This window comes from Aethalodelphis obliquidens, unplaced genomic scaffold (assembly GCF_003676395.1).
Source record: "Aethalodelphis obliquidens isolate GAN/ISIS:26980383/991018 unplaced genomic scaffold, ASM367639v1 scaffold80, whole genome shotgun sequence".
NCBI classification, from domain to species: Eukaryota; Metazoa; Chordata; class Mammalia; order Artiodactyla; family Delphinidae; genus Aethalodelphis; species Aethalodelphis obliquidens.
Window position 1 is genome coordinate 610,793 of NW_020838024.1, and position 23,140 is coordinate 633,932.

Consider the following 23,140-nt stretch of genomic DNA (forward strand, 5'->3'; position numbering starts at 1 on the left):
GGAAATTGTCCAAAATGTAATTAACATTTATGAAACATAACGTTTTCAGAGAAAATATACATAATCAAAGTAACTACTTTTTTTTTTAATTAGATCCACCTGATATTCCTCAAAAACTGAACTGTGAGACATATGACTTAAAAGAGATTATATGCACTTGGAATCCAGGAAGACCGACGTTCTTGGTGGGCCCACGCAATACAAGTTACACTTTATTTGAAAGGTAAAGGTCTCTGGGAAAGGTTGTCAGAACAGTGAGGAGTACCTTGGAAGGATATTAAATGACATAAGAAGATGCTCTGTTTCATTTATGGGAACAAATATAAAACAAAATATGCTGTAGAAAATTGGGTATACTATAAATACTGCATTTTAAACACATGCAGACTCGATATCTTGTCTTTTTAAAAAAGTCTCTAGAAGGAAGAATCCTCAAATATGAACAGAGACTGTCTCTGGGTAGTGGGCTTAATGGCTGATTTTTTTCTTCTGTTTTCTGCCTTGTATATATTTTCTTCCCTGAGTTTGTAGTATATCTATAATTAGAAATACAGACTTTTTAAAAAAAACATTTATTAGAAATTTACCCGTTCATCTTTTCCTGCAATAAATCTCTTGCCATTTTGAAATTATTTTAATATTCTTTAATGTTCTCTTAATTCAGTTTTTCAGGAAAATATGTTAGATTTAAAAGAGTTGAGTTGCCCACAAATGAAAGCTATCAGTTATTCTTTCAAATGCTTCCAAATCAAGAAATATACAATTTTACGTTGAATGCTCGAAATCCTCTGGGTCAATCAGAATCAACACTTTTAGTTAACATAACTGAAAAAGGTAAGCTGCTGCATAAACCAGTGTCTTAAAAATAACTTTAGAAGTGGTAAAATGTCTTGAGATTAATGAAAAGTGCTTCTAGGGATTTCTTTTTACTGATTATTTCCTTTATATTTACTTAATACTAATTTTGTAAATTTCATTTAAAAATCGTTATAATTTCAAGTTTCACTGTTTTATTAAATTCAAATAAAAATTTGAATTAATTGTTTCATAGAAATTGTAAGTGGCTTTATCTGATAGTTTTTGATTTCTGAAAATAGTTTTTTGCCCAATTTTTTTTTTCTTTTTTTTTTTTTTTGTGGTACGCGGGCCTCTCACTGTTGTGGCCTCTCCCGCGGCGGAGCGCAGGCTCAGCGGCCATGGCTCACGGGCCTAGCTGCACGGCGCCATGTGGGATCTTCCCGGACCGGGGCACGAACCTGTGTCCCTTGCGTTGGCAGGTGGACTCTAAACCACTACACCACCAGGGAAGCCCTGCCCAATTTTTAAAACCTTTTTATTTTGAGATAGTTGTAGACTGACAGGTGGTTGTAAAAATAATTACAGTCCTTCATCTGACTTACTCAGTGGTAGCATGTTATGTAACTGTAGTACCATGTCCAAATTAGGCAGTTGACCCTTGTTCAACACTGAACCAGACTACTGACCTTGCTCAGTTTCCACCAGTTTTTATATGCATTTAATTGTGTGTGTGTGTGTGTGTGTGTGTGTGTGTGTGTGTGTGTGTGTGTAGTTCTGTGCAGTCGGATCCACGTACAGATTCATGCAACCCACCAAAACAGTTCAGATACAGAATTCTTCTGTCGCCCACAGGAACCGCCTCCCACTGTCACTATAGCAATACCAACCACACCCCCATCAACACACACGGGCGCGTGCTAGAATCTCTGTTCCTGGAAAACAGCTAGTCTCTTCCTCATCGCTATTGTTTTGTTATTTTGGGAATGGTGTGTAAATGGAGTTGTACACTATTTAACCTTTAGAGGTTGGCATTTTTTACTAAGGATGATGTCCTTGAGATCCATCCAAGTATGTATCAGTAAATAGTTTGTTCCTTTTTACTGCCGATGATTTCTGGATTTTTACCAACCCTATTAATGTACAGCTCAAAATAGAAATAAAAGAGGCCTGTCTTTTTGGCACTCATTCCTGTGGTCATTCCATGTGTATCAACTCTGTGCCAGGCTCTGCAACACACAGAGCAGTGGCGTAGAGGCCTTCTCTTAGAGACAGTCAGGGGCATAAGGTTGCCTTACTTGTGAATATGTCACTTTTATCGATTATTCCTTCTCATCTTTTTTTGTTATGTCTTGATTTTTTCCATAAGGTCACAAAAGCTACATCTTATACTTGCATGGCAGTTTTATATTTTTTTTTCTGCCCTCTGCCATTTCAGCCATATCTTCCACGTGATTCTTTCCCATCACTCAATTTGGTATATGCACTATCACCAGTGTAATGTGCAGTTTGCTTCACTGTACCTTTGTTCTTGCCAAGACCCCAGCCTGAAATGATTTTCTGCAACTGTTTTGCCAGTTTCATTCTGATTCATCCTTCAAAGCTCATCTTAAGTCCTATCTTCACTGTACATGTGCACTTACATCTAAATTCCTGTAGCAGTGAATATCTGTACCATGCATTTAGGACTTAATGCATATACTCTTGTTGATTTTCCTTCTTTCTGTTTGTCAGTCCCCAAGTAAATGAGGGGTTCCTTAAAGGTAGAGACTGACTTACTACCTTTTAGTATTTCTGATGCCAACTGAGAAACCTTGAGTGTGAATGGTTCTTAAACAATGCTGGCCTGGTGTCAGCAGTAAAGGTGAGATTTGTATTCCACACAACAATGGGTGGAACATTGTTGGTCAGCACTGATGACATCTCTTCTGTTTTTTGTTTTCTTTGACTCTCACTTGTCATATTAGAAAAGAGCTTTCAAAGTAATCTTTGAAAATTGTATTTACAGTTCATCCCCATATTCCTACTTCAATCAAAGTGAAGGATATCAGTTCAACAGCTGTTACACTTTCCTGGCATTTACCGGGCAGCTTTGCAAAGATTAAACTGTTATGTCAAATTGAAATTAATAAAACTAACTCAGTACATGAAATGGTGAGTAAGAGTCTTCTATAAACTTCCTTTGAGATTATTTTGGATAAAATACTTAGTTTTCAAAAAGAATTAAGTAAATTGGTATGCACAAGCGCTCAGATTACTTATAGAGATTTACTAAGTGTGAAGACATTATATATCAATATCATAACAGCATTATATTTAGCACTTAAAAACAGTTATAATACCGGATATTATAGAACGTAAGTTTGACTTTTACTACTCAGAATATTTCCAGGTCTAGTATAGTACCTGGCATGTAACTGGTGCTCAATAAATTTGTGAATGAATTAGTAGTTTTTGCTGTAACCATTGGTGTTAGTTAATGGACTAATCGGCACCAAAGAGAAGGTGTGATTTTTAAAATTGCTAAGTGCAGCAATAGGAGCAAGTTATAATTGGGCGTTATAAGTCAAAACACGGCTTTTTAGTACATTTTACATACTTAGGTTGACTTTTATGCCGCACCATCTTGTAATTTGGGGTAGGTCCAAAATAAATGATGTTCTTAAATAGTCACTTGGAAACTTAATGATAATTTCTAGAAAATCAGTCAAACTGCAAAACGTAACCCAGAAAGCGTCTTTGCAATAAGTAATTGGGAACTCAGAGACTTTCCTGAGACATGCAAATCCTCAAATTTGTTTAGAATTGCTTCATCTTAATTTATTTAGTTTAAATATTGAATAGTCTACATGTTTAGCACCACACTAGAGGTTCTAAGTGCCATATAAAAAAAGATGCATAAGATGATGCCTGCCTCCAGTCAGTTTCCAAATATCATCTGAATAATGTATTTAATCCTCAAGGTCATCTTAGACTACTAAGTTATATTAAGGTATATTGCATTACCATTAACCATTGACTGAATAGCATCTTCTCTGCATAATTAATTGACCATTATTACTTAGATCCAACATTTGGACTAAAAAGATACCTCAATTTTATTTTTTGCTGTTGCAGAACATAATTTCACTGATTTGGCATTTACATAAGAATTAAAATATAGTGGATGAACTGTCTTTGGTTTTATAGAGGTAAACTCTTACGACATTCAGTCAATTTATGTTACAAATTTGGGAGGCTTTCTTCTAAAAAAAGTATATGAGTGTATGTATGTATTCATATACGTGTGATATTATATATATAATATATATATTTGTTTCTAATAGCGGAATGTCACAATGAAAGGAATAGAAAATTCAAGTTATCTTGCTGCTGTGGATAAGTTAAATCCATATACTATATATACTTTTCGGATTCGTTGTTGTACTGACCCCTTCTGGAAATGGAGCAAGTGGAGCAATGAAAAACAATATTTAACCACAGAAGCCAGTAAGTTAACTGAATGACATACGGCTAATTATTACTATGGATGCTGAAATTTTGTTTTTAAAAGAAAATGTCACCGAAGTGACTAAAAGCAGGAGAATGTTTAGATAAATTGTGTAACTATATAATGCCTGCTAGTAAAATATCATACAGACATTTTAAATGATGGTTTTTTGAGTTTTGTGATAATATGGAAAAATGCTTGGCATGTGTTATGTGAAAGGACTAGGCTACCCTATCCACAATATGATTGCAACTGTATTAAAATGATACATAGGAAACCAAACTTGAAACCATAGTAAGATTATGGAGTGATTTTTCTCACACTCTTTCCTCCTATTCCTGGAGTTTTCATAACCTATTTAGAGTATCTCTTTATTGAAAACAAGTTTTAATAAAGCTAATTTGGTGGAATTTTTATTTGTGACCTAGGCCTGAGAAATGGATGGGACTACAAGTTCTTGAACTTTAGTTTCTGTGGTACGCCCAGGTCAATATATCTATAAAATCAGGTAACTGGTTATCTAAGTATGATAATTTCTAAAGAAAGAATGAGATACTATTCTTGATTAAGCAGATGTCAGCTTTAAAACAAAGCAAAAAATTTAGAAATAGGTGTAATTTTCAGAAATCATTCAACAAAAGATAGCAAAAGCTTTATTTGAACTATATAATATAGGGAATATAAAACTTCTTCCAAAAAATTTAACAAACAGTAAGTCAAAAAAGGACAGGTATTAACCCAGATTTTGTCTCTCTACATAAAGACTAGAAAGATGAGAGAGGATCCTTACAGTACATGTAAGAATTGTTTGGATCATGCTTGAGTCCAGGGAGAGAGTGTGTTAGTTATCTATTGCTATGACACATTACCTCAGAACTCAGTGGCTTAGAACAGCAAACGTTTGTTATCTCACAGTGTCTGTGGATCAGAAATTTAGACGCTTAGCTGAGGCTACAGTCAGGATGTGGGTAGGGGCTGCAGGCTTGATTGGGGCTAGAGGATTGCCTTTCAGGATGGTTCAGTCACATGCCTGTTGGCAGGAGGCCTCGGTTCCTCACCACGTGGGCCTCTCCGTAGGGCTGCTGGAGTGTCCTCAACATGGCAACCAGCAAGTCCCAGACTTATTGATCAAAGAGAGAACAAGGCAGCCTCCACAATGTCTTTTCTGTCCTAGCCTCAGAAGGGACATACATCACATCTGCCGTACCCTACTTGTCACACAGGCCAACGCTGATACAGTGTGGGAGGGACCACACAAGGGCATGAATGTCAGGAAGCGAGACCAATATCATTGGTCATTTTGGAGACTGGCTGCTTTTGCTTTCAGTTGATGAGCTGTTGTTGCCAAGAGGAAACATTTTATTTATGCCTCATTAAGATGAAGGCATTAATTCATTTAACAAATACTTGTTGAGTATCCACCATGTGTCAGGAATTGTTCTAGTTACTAGGAATATAGCAGGGAATAAAACAGCAATCTCTGTCCATGGAGTTTATAGGATAAAGGATTAGAAATGAGTTTTAAAAATATGTATACAATAGCATATTGGGTGGCAGTGAGTGCCACAGAAAAAAATAAAACCTAGAGAGAGGGCTAGGGAATGAAGGCCAGGCGGTTGAGGAGGGAGGTTGCAATTTTAAATAGAGTAGCTGGAAGAGACTTCACTAATAGGTAACACTTGATCTGAGATATAAAGGAGGTGGTGAAGGAAGCTATGTGGTTAATTCAGAGGAGAAAAGTTCTAGGCAGAGGAAGAGAGGGCATAGGAAGTGCAGAAAGCCTGGGGCAGGTGTCCTTGGCATGTTTGAGGAGCAGCCAGGAAACCAGTGTGTAGCCAGAGCCAGCTTGAGTAAGGGGGGAGAGACGGATGTGAGATGGAGAGGCAGCCTTGGACCCATTTCTGAGGGACTTGAGGGTGATTTTAACCCATTGTAAGGGGTCTTGTGTTTTGTAGACATTTGGAGCTCAGCTTTTCCATTGCTCCATTTTCTAAGTGGAAGCCACTGACTTCTTCACATCTTTATTGAGAATTTCAAAAACCTAGACAAAAATTTCAAATACCACCATCCCACTTATTGATCTTATCAACTTACATAGTATGCATCTTCAAATACCAACTTTTAAATCTCTTTTCTAGTTCCTTCAAAGGGACCAGATACTTGGAGAGAGTGGAGTTCTGACGGAAAAAATTTAATAATATATTGGAAGGTAAATATCTAATTCTTCCTTGAATATTTAAATAACTTTATTATGCTGAACTACTTAACTTACATATGGTACCTGGGTTATCAGGCAGCCAGGATTTCCCAGACTGGCTTAGCGTACAGTATTGCTGAGAATGTAACCTGGCTTCTAAAAGCCCCAGATTCCACATCACTGCAGATGCACCACAGTCACTGTAGTGAGGATGTCTGTGTCAAGAGCTGAGCATTCTTTAGTTTGATTTTATGAGGCCTGTAAAGATTTCATGAATTCCATCTCTCTCACTTTAGTCAGAAATGCAGCCAGAAACCGCAAGTTAGGATCTCAAGTGTTTATGTTACATTTTCAATTCAATGACTAGGAAACCAACTTTATATATATATCATGTGTAATTTGTTGTCCCCTAAGTAAATTGCATTATCATATGACAATTATAAAGTTTTACATAGTTTTCTAAAATTCTAGATAAAATATGAATTGCATTATATTTTACTAGCGTTTCCTTACCAGAGCAGATGTTTTTGTTGCTATATTTTTTTATCTGATTTATGAACATCAAAACCATGAACAATTGTCTTCTACACCAGATTTCATAGGAACAGTTATAACCAGATTCTTTTAAAACAGTGAATTTTGTTATTTAAATTTAAACTACTATTTTTATAAAAATTTGACATCTTTACAGCTTTAAGTAAAGTAAATCTTTGAAGTCTGTGAGCAAGTTGTGTACAAATTCCATTGCTTCGAGGTTGTCTGTATATGACTGTGCATCCCCTCTTACTCTTGATTAGCAAATCCCCTGGCTACTCTCAGTTGTCTGTCAGATTTCACAATAATATGGTAACAATTATATAAATTACTTCAGTGTGAGAAAGTTTAGAATATTGTTCAAACGAGATAAATGTTTAACCAAGGATTAAAAATACTGAAGCAATTTGGATTCTAACTTCAGTGACTAGTTGATGGTTCTGCCATATTTGGTTGGAAAATTAAGTTGTTTTGGACATGTTGAGTTTTTTAAACATGTGCCACAAGGATATCTGAGTACAGTTCAGTAGAAGGTGGTTTGATGTAAGGCTCTGGAGCTCGGGAGAGGTCTGAGCTAAAGACATAGCTGTGAGTAAGCAGATAACTGGGATCACTCAGGGAGAGCATGCAGGGTAGAAAGAGGCCAAGAGTGGAACTGTAGGTGATGGCAGGATATAAAGGACCAGCAAAGGAGGAGGATCCAGCAAGGGAGATTGGGAAGGCCAGAGAGGCAGGAAGACCAGAAGAAAATAGCTTTTGCAGAAACCAGGGGAGGGGGATGTGTGAAGGAATGAATAGTATCAAATGAAACCCACAAGTCTTAGGATGGTAACATGTCCACTTTACCAGGCCATTGGAGAGCCATCGGGGAACTCTGTTGGAGCAGTGTCTTCAGCAGAGTATTAATGTCAGTGTCAGTCTGAATCAGAGGGTCCCATGCACTGTTATATGAATTGGAGCAATTATTTTAAAAAGCAGTTTAGCTATATAAATAAAGAAGTTTGAATGTGAGGGAGACCTTCAAGATGGCGGAGGTAAGATGTGGAGATCACCTTCCTCCCCACAAATACATCAGAAATACATCTACACGTGGAACAACTCCTACAGAACACCTACTGAACGCTGGCAGAAGACCTCAGACCTCCCAAAAGGCAAGAAACTCCCCACATACCTGGGAAGGGCAAAAGAAAAAAAGAAACAACAGAGACAAAAGAATAGGGACGGGACCTGCACCTCTAGGAGGGAGCTGTGAAGGAGGGAAAGTTTCCACACACTAGGAAGCCCCTTCAGTGGCGGAGACAGGGGGTGGTGGGGGGGAAGCTTCGGAGCCACAGAGGAGAGTGCAGCAATGGAGGTGCAGAGGACAAAGAGGTGAGATTCCCACACCGAGGATCGGTGCCGAACAGCCTGAGAGGCTTGTCTGCTCACCCGCCGGGGTGGGCGGGGCTGGGAGCTGAAGCTCAGGCTTCAGAGGTCAGACCCCAGGGATAGGACTGGGGTTGGCTGCGTGAACACAGCCTGAAGGGGGCTAGTACACCACAGCTAGCCAGGAGGAAGTATGGGATAAAGTCTGGAAATGCCTAAGAGACAAGAGACCATTGTTTTGGGGTGGACAAGAAGAGGGGATTCAGAGCACCGCCTAAACAAGCTCCAGAGACGGGCATGAGCCACGGCTATCAGCGTGGACAACAGAGACAGGCATGAGACACTAAGGCTGCTGCTGCAGCCACCAAGAAGCATGTGAGCGGCGAGCACAGGTCACTCTCCACACCTCCCTTCTGGGGAGCCTGTGCAGCCCGCCACTGCCAGGGTCCCGTGATCCAGGGACAACTTCCCCGGGAGAATACACAGTGCGCCTCAGGCTGGTGCAACATCAGGAAGGCCTCTGCCGCTGCAGGCTCACCCCGCATTCCGTGCCCCTCCCTCTCCCAAGCCTGAGTGAGCCAGAGCCCCCTAATCAGCTGCTACTTTAACCTCGACCTGTCTGAGCTAAGAACAGATGACCTCAGGTGACCTACATGCAGAGGCGGGGCCAAGTCTAAAGCTGAACCCCAGGAGCTGTGTGAAAAAAGAAGACGAAGGGAAATCTCTCCCAGTAGTCTCAGGAGCAGCGGATTAAATCTCCACAATCAACTTGATGTACCATGCGTCTGTGGAATACCTGAGTAGTCAACGAATCATCGTGAAGTTGAGGCAGTGGACTTCGGGAACAATTGTAGACTTGGGGTTTGCTTTCTGCATCTAATTTGTTTCTGGTTTTATGTTTATCCTAGTTTAGTATTTAGAGTTTATTATCATTGGTAGATTTGTTTATTGATTTGGTTGCTCTCTTCCTTTTTTTTTTAATATAGATACATATATTTTTTCCTTTTTGTGAGTGTGTATGTGTATGCTTCTTTGTGTGAATTTGTCTGTATAGCTTTGCTTTTACCATTTGTCCTAGGGGTGTGTCTGTCCGGTTTTTTTTGTGTCCTTTGTTTTTGTATAGTTTCTAGCACTTATTATCATTGGTGGATTTGTTTTTGGTTGCTCCCTTCTTCCTTTCTTTCTTTTCTTTATTACTTTTAATTATTTGATTAATTTATTTATTTATACATTTATTTATTTATTTTTGGCTGCATTGGGTCTTTCTTTCTGTGCGTGGGCTTATCCCTAGTTGTGGCGAGCAGGGGCTACTCTTTGTTGCTGTGCGCAGGCTTCTCATTGCAGTGGCTTCTCTTCTTGCGGAGCATGGGCTCTAGGCACGCAGGCTTCAGTAACTGTGGCTCTCAGGCTCTGGAGTGCAGGTTCAGAAGTTGTGGCGCACGGGCTTAGGTGCTCCACGGCATGTGGGGTCTTCCTGGACCAGGGCTCGAACCTGTGTCCCCTGCATTGGCACGTGGATTATCAACCACTGCGCCACCAGGGAAGCCCAATTTTGGTTATTTTTAATAATTTTTTTTATTTTGTATTTTAATAACTTGATTTTATTTAATTTTATTTTTTTCTGTCTTTTTCTTCTCCCTTTTCTTCTGAGCTATGTGGCTGACAGGGTCTTGGTGCTCAGGCCAGGTGTCAGGCCTGAGCCTCTGAGGTGGGAGAGCCGAGTTCAGGACATTGGTCCACCAAGACCTCCCAGCTCCACGTAATACCAAATGGTGAAAGCTCTCCCAGAGATCTCCATCTCAACACTAAGACCCAGCTCCACTCAACGACCAGCAAGCTACAGTGCTGGACACCCTGTGCCAAGCAACTAGCAAGACAGGAACACAACCCCACCCATTAGCAGAGAGGCTGCCTAAAATCATAATAAGGTCACAGACACCCCAGAACACACCACTGGACGCGGTCCTGCACACCAGAAAGACAAGATCCAGCCTCATCCCCCAGAACACAGGCACCAGTCCCCTCCACCAGGAAACCTACACAACCTACTGAACCAACCTTATCCAATGGGGGCAGACACCAAAAACAACGGGAACTACGAACCTGCAGCCTGCGAAAAGGAGACCCCAAACACAGTAAGTTAAGCAAAATGAGAAGACACAGAAATACACAGCAGATGAAGGAGCAAGGTAAATACCCACCAGACCAAACAAATGAAGAGAAATAGGCAGTCTACCTGAAAAAGATTTCAGAGTAATGATAGTAAAGGTGATCCAAAATCGTGGAAATAGAATGGAGAAAACACAAGAAACGTTTCACAAGGACCTAGAAGAAGTAAAGAGCAAACAAACAATGATGAACAACACAATAAGCGAAGTTAAAAATTCTCTAGAAGGAATGAATAGCAGAATAACTGAGGCAAAACAAGGGATAAGTGACCTGGAAGATAAAATAGTGGAAATAACTACCGCAGAGCAGAATAAAGAAAACAGAACGAAAAGAATTGAGGACAGTCTCTGAGACCTCTGGGACAACATTAAATGCACCAACATTCGAACTATAGGGGTCCCAGAAGAAGAGAAAAAGGGACTGAGAAAATATTTGAAGAGATTATAGCTGAAAACTTCCCTAATATGGGAAAGGAAATAGTCATCAAGTCCAGGAGGTGCAGAGAGTCCCATACAGGATAAATCCAAGGAAAAACATGCCAAGACACGTATTAATCAAACTATCAAAAGTTAAATACAAAGAAAAAATATTAAAAGCATCAAGGGAAAAGCAACAAATAACATACAAGGGAATCTGCATAAGGTTAACAGCTGATCTTTCAGCAGAAACTCTCCAAACCAGAAGGCATTGGCAGGACATATTTAAAGTGATGAAAGGGAAAAACCTACAACCAAGATTACTCTACCCAGCAAGGATCTCATTCATATTTGACGGAGAAATTAAGAGCTTTAGAGATAAGCAAAAGCTAAGAGAATTCAGCACCACCAAACCAGCTTTACAACAAATGCTAAAAGAAGTTCTCGAGTCAGGAAACACAAGAGAAGGAAATAACTTAAAATTACAAACCTAAAACAATTAACAAAATGGTAATAGGAACATACATATCGATAACTACCTTAAATGCAAATGGATTAAATGCTGCAACCAAAAGACATAGCCTGGCTGAATGGATACAAAAACAAGATCCGTATATGTGCTGTCTACAAGAGACCCACTTCAGACCTAGGGACACGTACAGACTGAAAGTGAGGAGATGGAAAAAGATATTCCATGCAAATGGAAATCAAAAGAAAGCTGGGGTAGCAATTCTCATATCAGACAAAATAGACTTTAAAATAAAGACTATTACAAGAGACAAAGAAGAACACTGCATAATGATCAAGGGATCAATCCAAGAAGAAGATATAACAATTGTAAATATTTATGCACCCATCCTAGGAGCACCTCAATACAAAAGACAAATCCTAACAGCCATAAAAGGGGAAATCGACAGTAACACAATCATAGTAGGGGACTTTAACACCCCACTTTCACCAATGGACAGATCATCCAAAATGACAATAAATAAGGAAACAGAAGCTTTAAATGATACATTAAAAAGATGGACTTAATTGATATTTATAGGACATTCCATCCAAAAACAACAGAATACACTTTCTTCTCAAGTGCTCATGGAACATTCTCCAGGATAGATCATATCTTGGGTCACAAATGAAGCCTTGGTAAATTTCAGAAAATTGAAATCTTATCAAGTATCTTTTCCGACCACAACGCTATGAGACTACATATCAATTACAGGAAAAAATCTGTAAAAAATACAAACACATGGAGGCTAAACAATACACTACTAAATAACCAAGGATCACTGAAGAAACCAGAGGAAATCAAAAAATACCTAGAAACAAATGACAATGAAAACATGACAACGCAAAACCTATGGGATGCAGCAAAAGCAGTTCTGAGAGGGAAGTTTATAGCAATACAATCCTGCCTCAAGAAACAAGAAACATCTCAAATAAACAACCTAACCTTACACCTAAAGCAATTCGAGACAGAAGAACAAAGAAACCCCAAAGTTAGCAGAAGGAAAGAAATCATTAAGATCATATCAGAAATAAATGAAAAAGAACTGAAGAAAACAGTAGCAAAGCTCAATGAAATTAAAAGCTGGCTCTTTGAGAAGATAAACAAAATTGATAAACCATTAGCCAGACTCATCAAGCAAAAAAGGGAGAAGACGCAAATCAACAGAATTAGAAATGAAAAAGGAGAAGTAACAACTGACACTGCAGAAATACAAAGGATCATGAGAGATTACTACAAGCAACTATATGCCAGTAAAATGGACAACCTGGAAGAAATGGACAAATTCTTTGGAAAGCACAACCTTCTGAGACTAAACCAGGAAGAAATAGAAAATATGGGGGCTTCCCTGGTGGCACAGTGGTTGAGAATCTGCCTGCCAATGCAGGGGACACGGGTTCGAGCCCTGGTCTGGGAAGATCCCACATGCTGCAGAGCAACTAGGCCTGTGAGCCACAACTACTGAGCCTGTGCATCTGGAGCCTGTGCCCGGCAACAAGAGAGGCCACGACAGTGAAAGGCCTGCGCACCACGATGAAGAGTGGCCCCCGTTTGCCGCAACTAGAGAAAGCCCTTGCACAGAAACGAAGACCCAACACAGCCAAAAATAAATAAATAAGTAAAAGCAGTTTCTTTAAAAAAAGAAAATATGAACACGACAAACACAAGCACTGAAATTGAAAATGTGATTAAAAATCTTCCAGCAGACAAAAGCCCAGGACCAGATGGCTTCAGGGGCGAATTCTATCACACATTTAGAGAAGAGCTAACACCTGTCCTTCTCAAACTCTTCCAAAATATTGCAGAGGGAGGAACACTCCCAAACTCATTCTACAAGGCCACCATCACCCTGATACCAAAACCAGACAAAGATGTCACAAAGAAAGAAAACGACAGGCCAATATCACTGATGAACATCGGTGCAAAAATCCTCAACAAAATACTAGCAAACAGAATCCAACAGCACATTAAAAGGATCATACACCATGATCAAGTGGGTTTCATCCCAGGAGTGCAAGGATTCTTCAATAACGCAAATCAGTCAATGTGATAAAACATATTAACAAATTGAAGGAGAAAAACTGTATGATCATCTCAATAGATGCAGAGAAAGCTTTTGACAAAATTCAACACCCATTTATGATGAAAAAAAATCCCTCCAGAAAGTAGGCATAGAGGGAACTTTCCTCAACATAATAAAGTCCATATATGACAAACCCACAGCCAACATCGTTCTCAATGGTGAAAAACTGAAACCGTTTCCTCTAAGATCAGGAACAAGACAAGGTTGTCCGCTCTCACCACTATTATTCAACATAGGTTTGGAAGTTTTAGCCACAGAAATCAGAGAAGAAAGAGAAATAAAAGGAATACAAATCGGAAAAGAAGTAAAGCTGTCACTGTTTGCAGATGACATGATACTATACATAGAAAATCCTAAAGATGCTACCAGAAAACTACTAGAGCTAATCAATGAATTTGGTAAAGTAGCAGGATACAAAATTAATGGACAGAAATCTCTTGTATTCCTATACACCAATGATGAAAAGTCTGAAAGAGAAATTAAGGAAACACTCCCATTTACCATTGCAACAAAAAGAATAAAATACCTAGGAATAAACTTGCCTAAGGAGACAAAATTACCTGTATGCAGAAAGCTATAAGACACTGATGAAAGAAGTTAAAGATGATACAAACAGATGGAGAGATATACCATGTTCTTGGATTGGAAGAATCAACATTGTGAAAATGACTCTACTACCCAAAGCAGTCTACAGATTCATTGCAATCCCTATCAAACTACCTAGGGCATTTTTCACAGAACCAGAACAAAAAACTTCACAATTTGTGTGGAAACACAAAAGACCCCGAATAGCCATAGCAATGCTGAGAAAGAAAAAATGGAGCTGGAGGAATCAGGCTCCCTGACTTCAGGCTATACTACAAAGGTACAGTAATCAAGAGAGTGTGGCATTGGCACAAAAACAGAAATATAGATCAATGGAACAGGATAGAAAGCCCAGAGATAAACCCAAACACATATGGTCACCTTATTTTTGATAAAGGAGGCAAGAACATACAATGGAGAAAAGACAGCCTCTTCAATAAGTGGTGCTGGGAAAGCTTGACCAGCTACATGTAAAAGAATGAAATTAGAACCCTCCCTAACACCATATACAAAAATAAACTTAAAATGGATTAAAGACCTAAATGTAAGTCCAGAGACTATAAAATTCTTAGAAGAAAACATAGGCAGAACACTCTATGACATAATCACAGCAAGATCCTTTTTGACCCACCTCCTAGAGAAATGGAAATTAAAACAAAAATGAACAAATGGGACCTAATGAAACTTAAAAGCTTTTGCACAGAAAAGGAAACCATAAACAAGATGTAAAGACAACCCTCAGAATGGGAGAAAATATTTGCAAATGAAGCAACTGACAAAAGATTAATCTCCAAAATTTACAGGCAGCTCATGCAGCTCAATATCAAAAAAACAAACAACCCAATCCAAAAATGGGCAGAAGACCTAAACAGACATTTCTCCAAGGAAGATATACAGATGGCCAACAAACACATGAAAGGATGCTCCACATCAATAATTATTAGAGAAATGCAAATCAAAACTACAATGAGGTATCACCTCACACCAGTCAGAATGGCCATCATCAGAAAATCTACAAACAATAAATGCTGGAGAGGGTGTGGCGAAAAGGGAACCCTCTTGCACTGTTGGTAGGAATGTAAATTGATACAGCCACTGTGGAGAACAGTATGGAGGTTCCTTAAAAAACTAAAAATAGAACTACCGTATTACCCAGCTATTCCATTGCTGGGCATATACCCTGAGAAAACCATAATTGAAAGAGTCATGTACCACAATGTTCATTGCAGCTCTATTTACCATAGCCAGGACATGGAAGCAACCTAAGTGTCCATTGACAGATGAATAGATAAAGAAGTTGTGGCACATATATACAATGGAGTATTACTAAGCCATAAAAAGAAATGAAATTGAGTTATTTGTAGTGAGGTGGATGGACCTAGAGTCTGTTATCCAGAGTGAAGTAAGTCAGAAAGAGAAAAACAAATACCGTATGCAAACACATCTGTATGGAATCTTAAAAAAAAAAATAATGTTTCTGAACAACCTAGGGGCAGGAGAGGAATAAAGACACAGACGTTGAGAATGGACTTGAGGACATGGGGAAGGGTAAGCTGGGATGAAGTGAGAGAGTGGCATGGACATATATACACTACCAATTGTAAAATAGATAGCTAGTGGGAAGCAGCCGCATAGCACAGGGAGACCAGCTCGGTGCTTTGTGACCACCTGGAGGGGTGGGATTGGGAGGGTGGGAGGGAGAAGCAAGAGGGAGGAGATATGGGGATATATGTATATGTATAGGTGATTCATTTTGTTATAAAGCAGAAACTAACACCATTGTAAAGTAATTACACTCCAATAAAGATGTTAAACATTCAAACTTCTTTTTTTTTTTTTTTTTTCCTTTTATCGAGTAAGCCCAATTTTGGGAACTCACATTAAAATATTAATTCTAGCCATGAAAAAAAATATGTTGCACCAAAAGATTCATTTTAGTATTGTGAAAAATTGGGAACAACTTAAATTTCACTTATTTAAGGAATTATTCAAGTAAAGTGATAAAAATGCTACATGAAATATAAAGCTATTAAAATGTATATAACTGTATTATGGACAAGTTTTTATTATAGAAGAGTGAAGAAATGTAAATTGTATAGTATGATTGAAACAATTTTAATAAAAATTTCCATCTAGGAAGACAACTTGAAGGAAATATCACAAGGTAAGTGTGTTTAAGAGATGGGAATATGGGAGATTTTTCTCGCTTTCTTCCAACTTTTTAGTATTTTCCACGTTTTCTATAATGAGCAAGTACTCCTTTAAAATGAGAAAGCAAAAACTGTTTAAAAAACGTGATGCCATACTTCTTAATATTTTATTTTTTAAGTAGAAGAATGTTTCTCATCACCCCTTTTGGTTTACTTCTGAAAAATATGAGGCTAAATATTTTGTTACTTAATTTTTATATTTCTGTGTGCTCTTAACTGCTTACAGCAAGTGTAGTGTTTCTTCAGAATCACTTTCCTGATCTATCTCAGTGGATTTTAAATCTGTGTTGTGCACTGTTAACGACTTCATCTTTTCTAACATTACTTTGTTAAGATTAGCAGAGTGTCCAGTTTAGACTCGATGGCCTTGCCTTGTCACATAATCACTCCTCGCAGGTTTTTATAACAGAATTTATTTTTGTTTTTGTAGCCTTTACCCATTAATGAAGCTAATGGAAAAATACTCTCCTATAATGTATCATGTTCATCCGACGAGGAAACACAATCCCTTTCTGAAATTCCTGATCCTCAACATAAGGCAGAAATACAACTTGATAAAAGTGACTACATCATCAGTGTGGTGGCAAAAAATTCTGTGGGCTCATCGCCACCTTCTAAAATAGCTAGTATGGAAATTCCAAATGGTGAGTACTTAAGATAAAAGTAGTATATAAGAACAAGAAATTAAGGTGCAATATTTGGAAGGTGTTGCTTGCTCTCATAAATGTCAGCTTTCTTCTCATATACCCTGCTGCTGCTGATGTGTAAGGAGGAACAGGCAGATTAATGTCACGTATTGACGTTGAGAGGCAGCAGTCATTAATATTGACTTGAAGCATCTACACGGATGGATAAAATATTACTAAACCCAGTTACTTTAACACGTAATGTTGTAGAGTTATGGTAGTGGACATTACTCTTAGAAATATCTTAATAGTTTATTCAGATACCATTTTCACATATCTCCCCAAGACCATGACAGTTGATACTTAGCCAGCTGGGCTATTTTCAAACTGTCAGGCAGGAACAAATACTCATTTTAAATGGCACCTCTGTTGATAAGGCATTCTTTATTAATAGGAATCCTTTATTGATAAGAAATTCTTCTTAAAGTCTAAATTAGATCTTCAGTGTAAGCTTTAAGAAAACAACTGCAGTGTGATTTTAAAATTCCTTAGTGCCCCCCTGTAAATGTGATGGGTTACCAGTGACTAGTCCACTCCTCCTTAGCTGCCTTGACAGCTTTTTGAGTCACAAGTTTTCAGTGGCCACTCCTGCCTCTTCTAGTTAACTCCTTCTGAGTCATTCCCTGGTCCCCCTTGCTATCCCACACTAATATGGGAGCACCTTTCTATGACTACCCACTCGGAGAGGCAGAAAAATTGGTCCAGTTTGGGTCCTAAGTATCTTTCCAGTTCTTGCTTGAGGCAGTGTCTTACTGCTTGTTATGTAACTGGTTCTTCATTTCAGTCAGAAGGAAGGAATTGGGGACACACTGTACATTCTGAGACACACAATATCGTCCAGAGCCCAGATAGCAGTGCATACCGGAGAAGAGAGGTCTGCAGGTAGTGGTATGGAGTCAAAAGAAAGAAAAGGGAGAGAGATGTGAATGCCCATAGCAAGATAACCTGCTGATTTAAATTAGGTATTTAATGGCTCTCGCTATGTTATCTTTTAATTCAAGAACTATATTCCTACCTTTTCTGTGTGTCCATCAGGATACAGTAATTTACAGAACTAACAATGGTCTGGCTATCAGCTTTCAGACAGTTACTGCAGCTCGGAACAAATCATTGTTCCTTGAGGATTTCCCGAGCCAGGGGCCTTGCAGCCTCAGCGCAGGTTACCTTGTGGATTTTTAGTCACATTGAGTCAAGAAGCTGTCATATCCGAAGTCTTCTGTATTCCCAGCCAAGTTGTGGTCTTGTGTCTAGTAGTAGTTGCTTATGAATGCAAATTTTGTTCAAAAAACCTTTCCATGGCTTTTTACTGAACCCTTAAATTTACATCAGTTAGAGAAATTACTTCTTTCCCCTATTTCTTGGAAAATTTCCCTCTCCCATTGGCCACGCTGTCCTAACCCATGCTAATTCCTCACCCCCAACCTTGGGCCTCCCTTATCGCCTAGGCTGAGATCTGGCAGGATGAGGAAACCAAACCTCAGCATGGCCCCTTCTGCCAGCCTCTGCACCTCACCCATCCGTGCTCGCGGATGCTTTCCCCTCTCTGCCCACACCGACCATCCCATCCCATCCCACCTCACCCCACAGCATTTCATCACTGTCCTGTCTCCACAATGCCTTCAGCCCACCCATGGGGGTAGCAGTCTCCCTTGAAAGGAAGAGAGGGGCTGGCCCACCCACTCATTCACTGCATGGCCTGTGCTCAGGGCTGGAGTTGCAGGCACAAGCCCCCGTCTGCTCTCGTGGAGCTCACACCCACAGTGGACGAGGAGACGGGGATTCTGACACCCACACGTGTTCTTCACCAGCCTCCCGCCTGCCTCTCCCCCCGCCCCCGAGCTGCCATGCCACCCTCTAGTGCCTGTATTCCCTCTGCCCCATCCTTCATGGCTCTTGATCCTCGTGTCCCGGCCCAGTTATGTCACTGCCTGATCCTAGGTGCTTTTTCATTGTTTTTTTTCCAGCTGCTGGGTTAATATATATGCACAGGTAATTGCCCTAGTTAAAACGAAAACAACAGAGCAGCACTTCTAAACTTTGCTAAAGGTTTATCTAGTTTAGCACTATTTTGCAATGTCTGCACGGTGAAGTGATTTTTATAACTCTTGCCCATTTTCATGAGATTTACCTTAAAACATGATTTTTAACACTGGTAAAATATCCTTCTTTCTTGAAGGTGATCTCAAAATAGAGCAGGCTGTTGGAATGGGAAATGGGATTCTGCTCACTTGGAATTATGACCCCAACGTGACTTGTGACTATGTAATTAAATGGTGTAACTCATCTCGGTCTGAGCCCTGCCTCATGGACTGGAAAAAAGTCCCTTCAAACAGCACTGAAACTGTAATAGAATCTGGTGAGTGTCTCGCAATTAAAGTTCTTTAAAGATATTTTTAAAATTTACTTTTTATTGGGGTAGCGTTGGTTTATAACATTATGTAAGTTTTATGTGTACACCATTATGTTTCTACTTCCGTATACACTGCAGCATGCTCCCTACCAAAAAAAAAATATTTTTAAAAAGAGCAACATATGGAGTGACAAGTTGCAATGCAGTGACTGTTCCCCTCACCACTGGGCTGGGAGTGGATTGGTTTAACTTTTCTGGAAGGCAGTTTGTGGCAGTATGTGTGTGAAACGACTCATAGGCTTTGATCTAGTCATTACTTGTCTCGGGGTTTATTCTAAGAAATAATCCGAGAGCAGCACAGATTTACACCTGAGTGTTCAACACAGCATTATTTATAATTGTAATGATGTCACTCACCATCCTTTTGCCCTTGTTTGCCCAGGGCCCAGGTTACTGAGCACAAAGGACTTGAGAATAATCAGAATGGACTGGGGCAGGGTGGAGTGATGTGAAGAGGCGTCCCTTTAGATGGAATATCTGGGTTGTGAGTTTAAGCTGAGACCTGTAGGATGAAAAGGAGGACTTTTGATGCTGAGGCAGGTGAACAAAGGCCCTGTAGTGGCTCAGAAGACAAAGGCTCCGAGAAGTTGGGTAACTTGCCCAAGGTCACAAAACTAGTATGTGATCACACCAGGATTTAACTTTAAAGCAATTCAGAGCTTTAAGTGGCTGGGGATTTTGTCTTTTATTTGTTGCTGCTAGGACAGGGTGTGGACAAAACCTGCATGTTTCCTGTTCCTTTCTTATTCAGTCACCCACTCTTTCAACTATCCTCTCTCTTTTATGATCTCAAAACACATTCCTGATGCTCTAACCCCTCAGGCTCTTTTTCTTTTTCAGGCAGAAGAACCCTATAGAATTTTGGTATGCATAATCATAAGATAGAACTAGGTACAGGTTTGCTAACATACATGTGGTATAAAATCAGAACCTCAAGTATACTGGTCCCCCCCAGCAAAAGTTGCAGAGTGATTTTAGAGGTAACCATCTCACTTTTGAGCCTGAAGACCACTGGTGTTCTGAATCCGAGAGCAAGTGCTTTAACCACACTAGAATAATTGTATTCCACAAATTAAATGCAATCCCATAGGCTGCCATTTTCCCCCCAGGCAGTGTCTTTTTCCTTGATCACTGCAGGTGAGCTACTAAGTACCCTTCAAGGCTCTGTTCAAACATCACTTCCTGGTGGCTTTTTCTGATCTTCTTAGGCTCACTTGGTCCCTCATTGAAGGGGCCACAGGTTCTGTGATAGATCACTCTAGTCTAACCCAGGGTCTTATGGTTACCCCTCCTCATCTGTCCTGCCACCTCTCTGCCAACTGCTCCAGGCCAGGGGCCTTGTTATACATCCACCTCTGTGGTCCTAACACTTTACACGTTGCATTGTATCGAGGAGGCATTTAAAAGTGATTAACTTGGATCAAAGTTAAGGTGCTTCTCTTGTATGTCTTGTGGAGTTAAGTCAAGGGCACTAAATGCTGATGCTGTAAAGAGGAATAGACTCTATGGCCCATTTCCTTTAACACTGAAGTGTCCAACTGGAGTGGACATTTTAGTATCTGCTTCTTGGAACAAGGGAAGAGCAGTGGGTTCTTTCCAACCCACAAATAACACTAGTTAGGGAAGGGCTTTTTCAGAGGCATGACATGGGCCTGGGATTGGTTAGAAAACTGACCCTAGACCAAATCTGGGAAGAAGTTGTCATTGCTTAATTTGAAGGAACAAAATGAAAGCCTTGATTACCATTTTTTCCCTTCAAGGTGATGTCATGTTATAATACTAAACTTTTCATTACAACAGAAGTGAGTTTAATTTTTATTGAGTCAGTTTTCACTCTGAATATTTACCAATTTTGAAAATGTGGATTTTCTGTAACCTTTTTAAAATTAGTTTTAGAAATTTCAAAGTGAGTTATTATAAATTTGATATTTCTAAAATAGATGTTCATAGTAATATGTACTTAGGAATGTTTACTGGTTGTGTTCATCTTACAGATCAGTTTCGACCAGGTGTGAGATATAATTTTTCCGTGTACGTGTGCAGAAGTCAAGGATATCAATTACTGCGTTCTATAGTTGGATATGTAGAGGAATTGGGTAAGTTAAGTGGGTACGTTTTCTTAGAGTTCAAGGTAATATGAGAAATTATAAAACAACATCAGTTTTCAGATTGAATTCTAAAAACAGGTTGAATTGAGATGTTTATTAGTACAAGGAAGAAAAATAATTTGTATGATAACTGTAAAATTATTTATAATTACTTATTTTTCATTTGTTTAATGTTTATGTTTCATAATTTTACTGTTGTCATTAAGAAAATTAAATCTTAATTTGGACGTCAAAAATACTTAATTTACACTTTTACAAAGTTTTAAGACTATTAACTTATTCAAGACTATCAGTAAAGAGGGGAAATGTGAGTAAAGCCTATTCCAGTAGCCATTTAAAGATTTTGCGTAGCTTACCTCCCTAGATATGTTTTATGTGTGAAAGTTCTGCCTTTGTATCTTCACAGCAAAAGTGCTTGTGATAATATCTGTGAAAGTTTATGATTAAATAAAGTTCTGATTACAAGTTTAGCTGTTTTTGAGGCTAGAAATCTCATTAAACCTTAATGTCTTGCTCTGTATTAGTAAACCCTCCTTTAGCTATTGACGTTTTTCCTTTTACAGCTCCAGTTGTTGCACCAAATTTTACTGTTGAGGATACGTCTGCAGATTCGATATTAGTGAAATGGGAAGAAATTCCTGTGGAAGACCTTAGAGGCTTTTTAAGAGGGTATTTATTTTACTTTGAAAAAGGAGAGAGAGACACATCTAAGATGAGGGTTTTGGAATCGGGTAAGTAAATTACTAGAATAAGTATACTGTTTCTTAGAAGTTCTTTATTAACTACAAAAAAAAAAAAAAGGAGGAGGAAAGAAAAAAAAGAAGTAAAGAAGCTACTGAGCAGTTTATTCAGACTTCCAGAATGCTCTGAAAAATAAGGAAGGGAAAATGCAGTCATTTGATGAATATGAGATTTTTAAGATTTTATTATGTGATCAATGGCATGTAGTCTTTCAGAAATCATTTATTCTGAGGCCTTTGATTGTTAGCCCCACAGGACAGAGAGCATCTCTCTAATCTTGCATGATCCATAACATAGCATCTTATGAAGTTTACTTTAAAAAAAAAAAAAAGGTCTGGGCTTCCCTGGTGGCGCAGTGGTTGAGAGTCCGCCTGCCGATGCAGGGGACACGGGTTCGTACCCCAGTCCGGGAAGATCCCACATGCCGCGGAGAGGCTGGGCCCGTGAGCCATGGCCACTGAGCCTGCGCGTCCAGAGCCTGTGCTCCGCAACGGGAGAGGCCACAACAGTGAGAAGCCCGCGTACCGCAAAAAAAAAAAAAAAAAAGAGGTCTTCCTGTACTTATACTAATGGAGGAGAAAACTCAGGAACCTAAAGAATGGCTTCAGAGTCTCCTTTTATCTGACAAAGAGCTATCCACACAGTTAGCCACGACCTTAATGAGCTACGAAACTTAATTGATTTGATTGGGGATGTGTGTATCTATTAAATCTTTAAAAGTACAGTTAGTCCTTGACAAGTGGTAAGCGTATGTCCACAGACCTTTGAGAATCCTCAGATTTACAAATACAGAAATGTTTGTGCAGACTTTGGGCTTTAAACCCTAAATTACATTTCTGTTGG

At 39.2% G+C, this 23,140-nt stretch overlaps 1 protein-coding gene across 1 annotated transcript in view; it reads left to right on the forward strand.

Moving 5' to 3' along the window:
* LIFR (LIF receptor subunit alpha) overlaps positions 1-23,140 on the forward strand; it is an 88,263-nt gene that overhangs the window by 51,467 nt on the left and 13,656 nt on the right. The window contains exons 8-16 of the mRNA XM_027092631.1: positions 94-223; positions 665-834; positions 2,804-2,949; positions 4,122-4,284; positions 6,424-6,494; positions 16,783-16,996; positions 19,215-19,394; positions 21,443-21,544; positions 22,120-22,287. Coding sequence (XP_026948432.1) covers positions 94-223; positions 665-834; positions 2,804-2,949; positions 4,122-4,284; positions 6,424-6,494; positions 16,783-16,996; positions 19,215-19,394; positions 21,443-21,544; positions 22,120-22,287 — 1,344 coding nt within the window. The remainder of the gene's footprint in view (positions 1-93; positions 224-664; positions 835-2,803; positions 2,950-4,121; positions 4,285-6,423; positions 6,495-16,782; positions 16,997-19,214; positions 19,395-21,442; positions 21,545-22,119; positions 22,288-23,140) is intronic.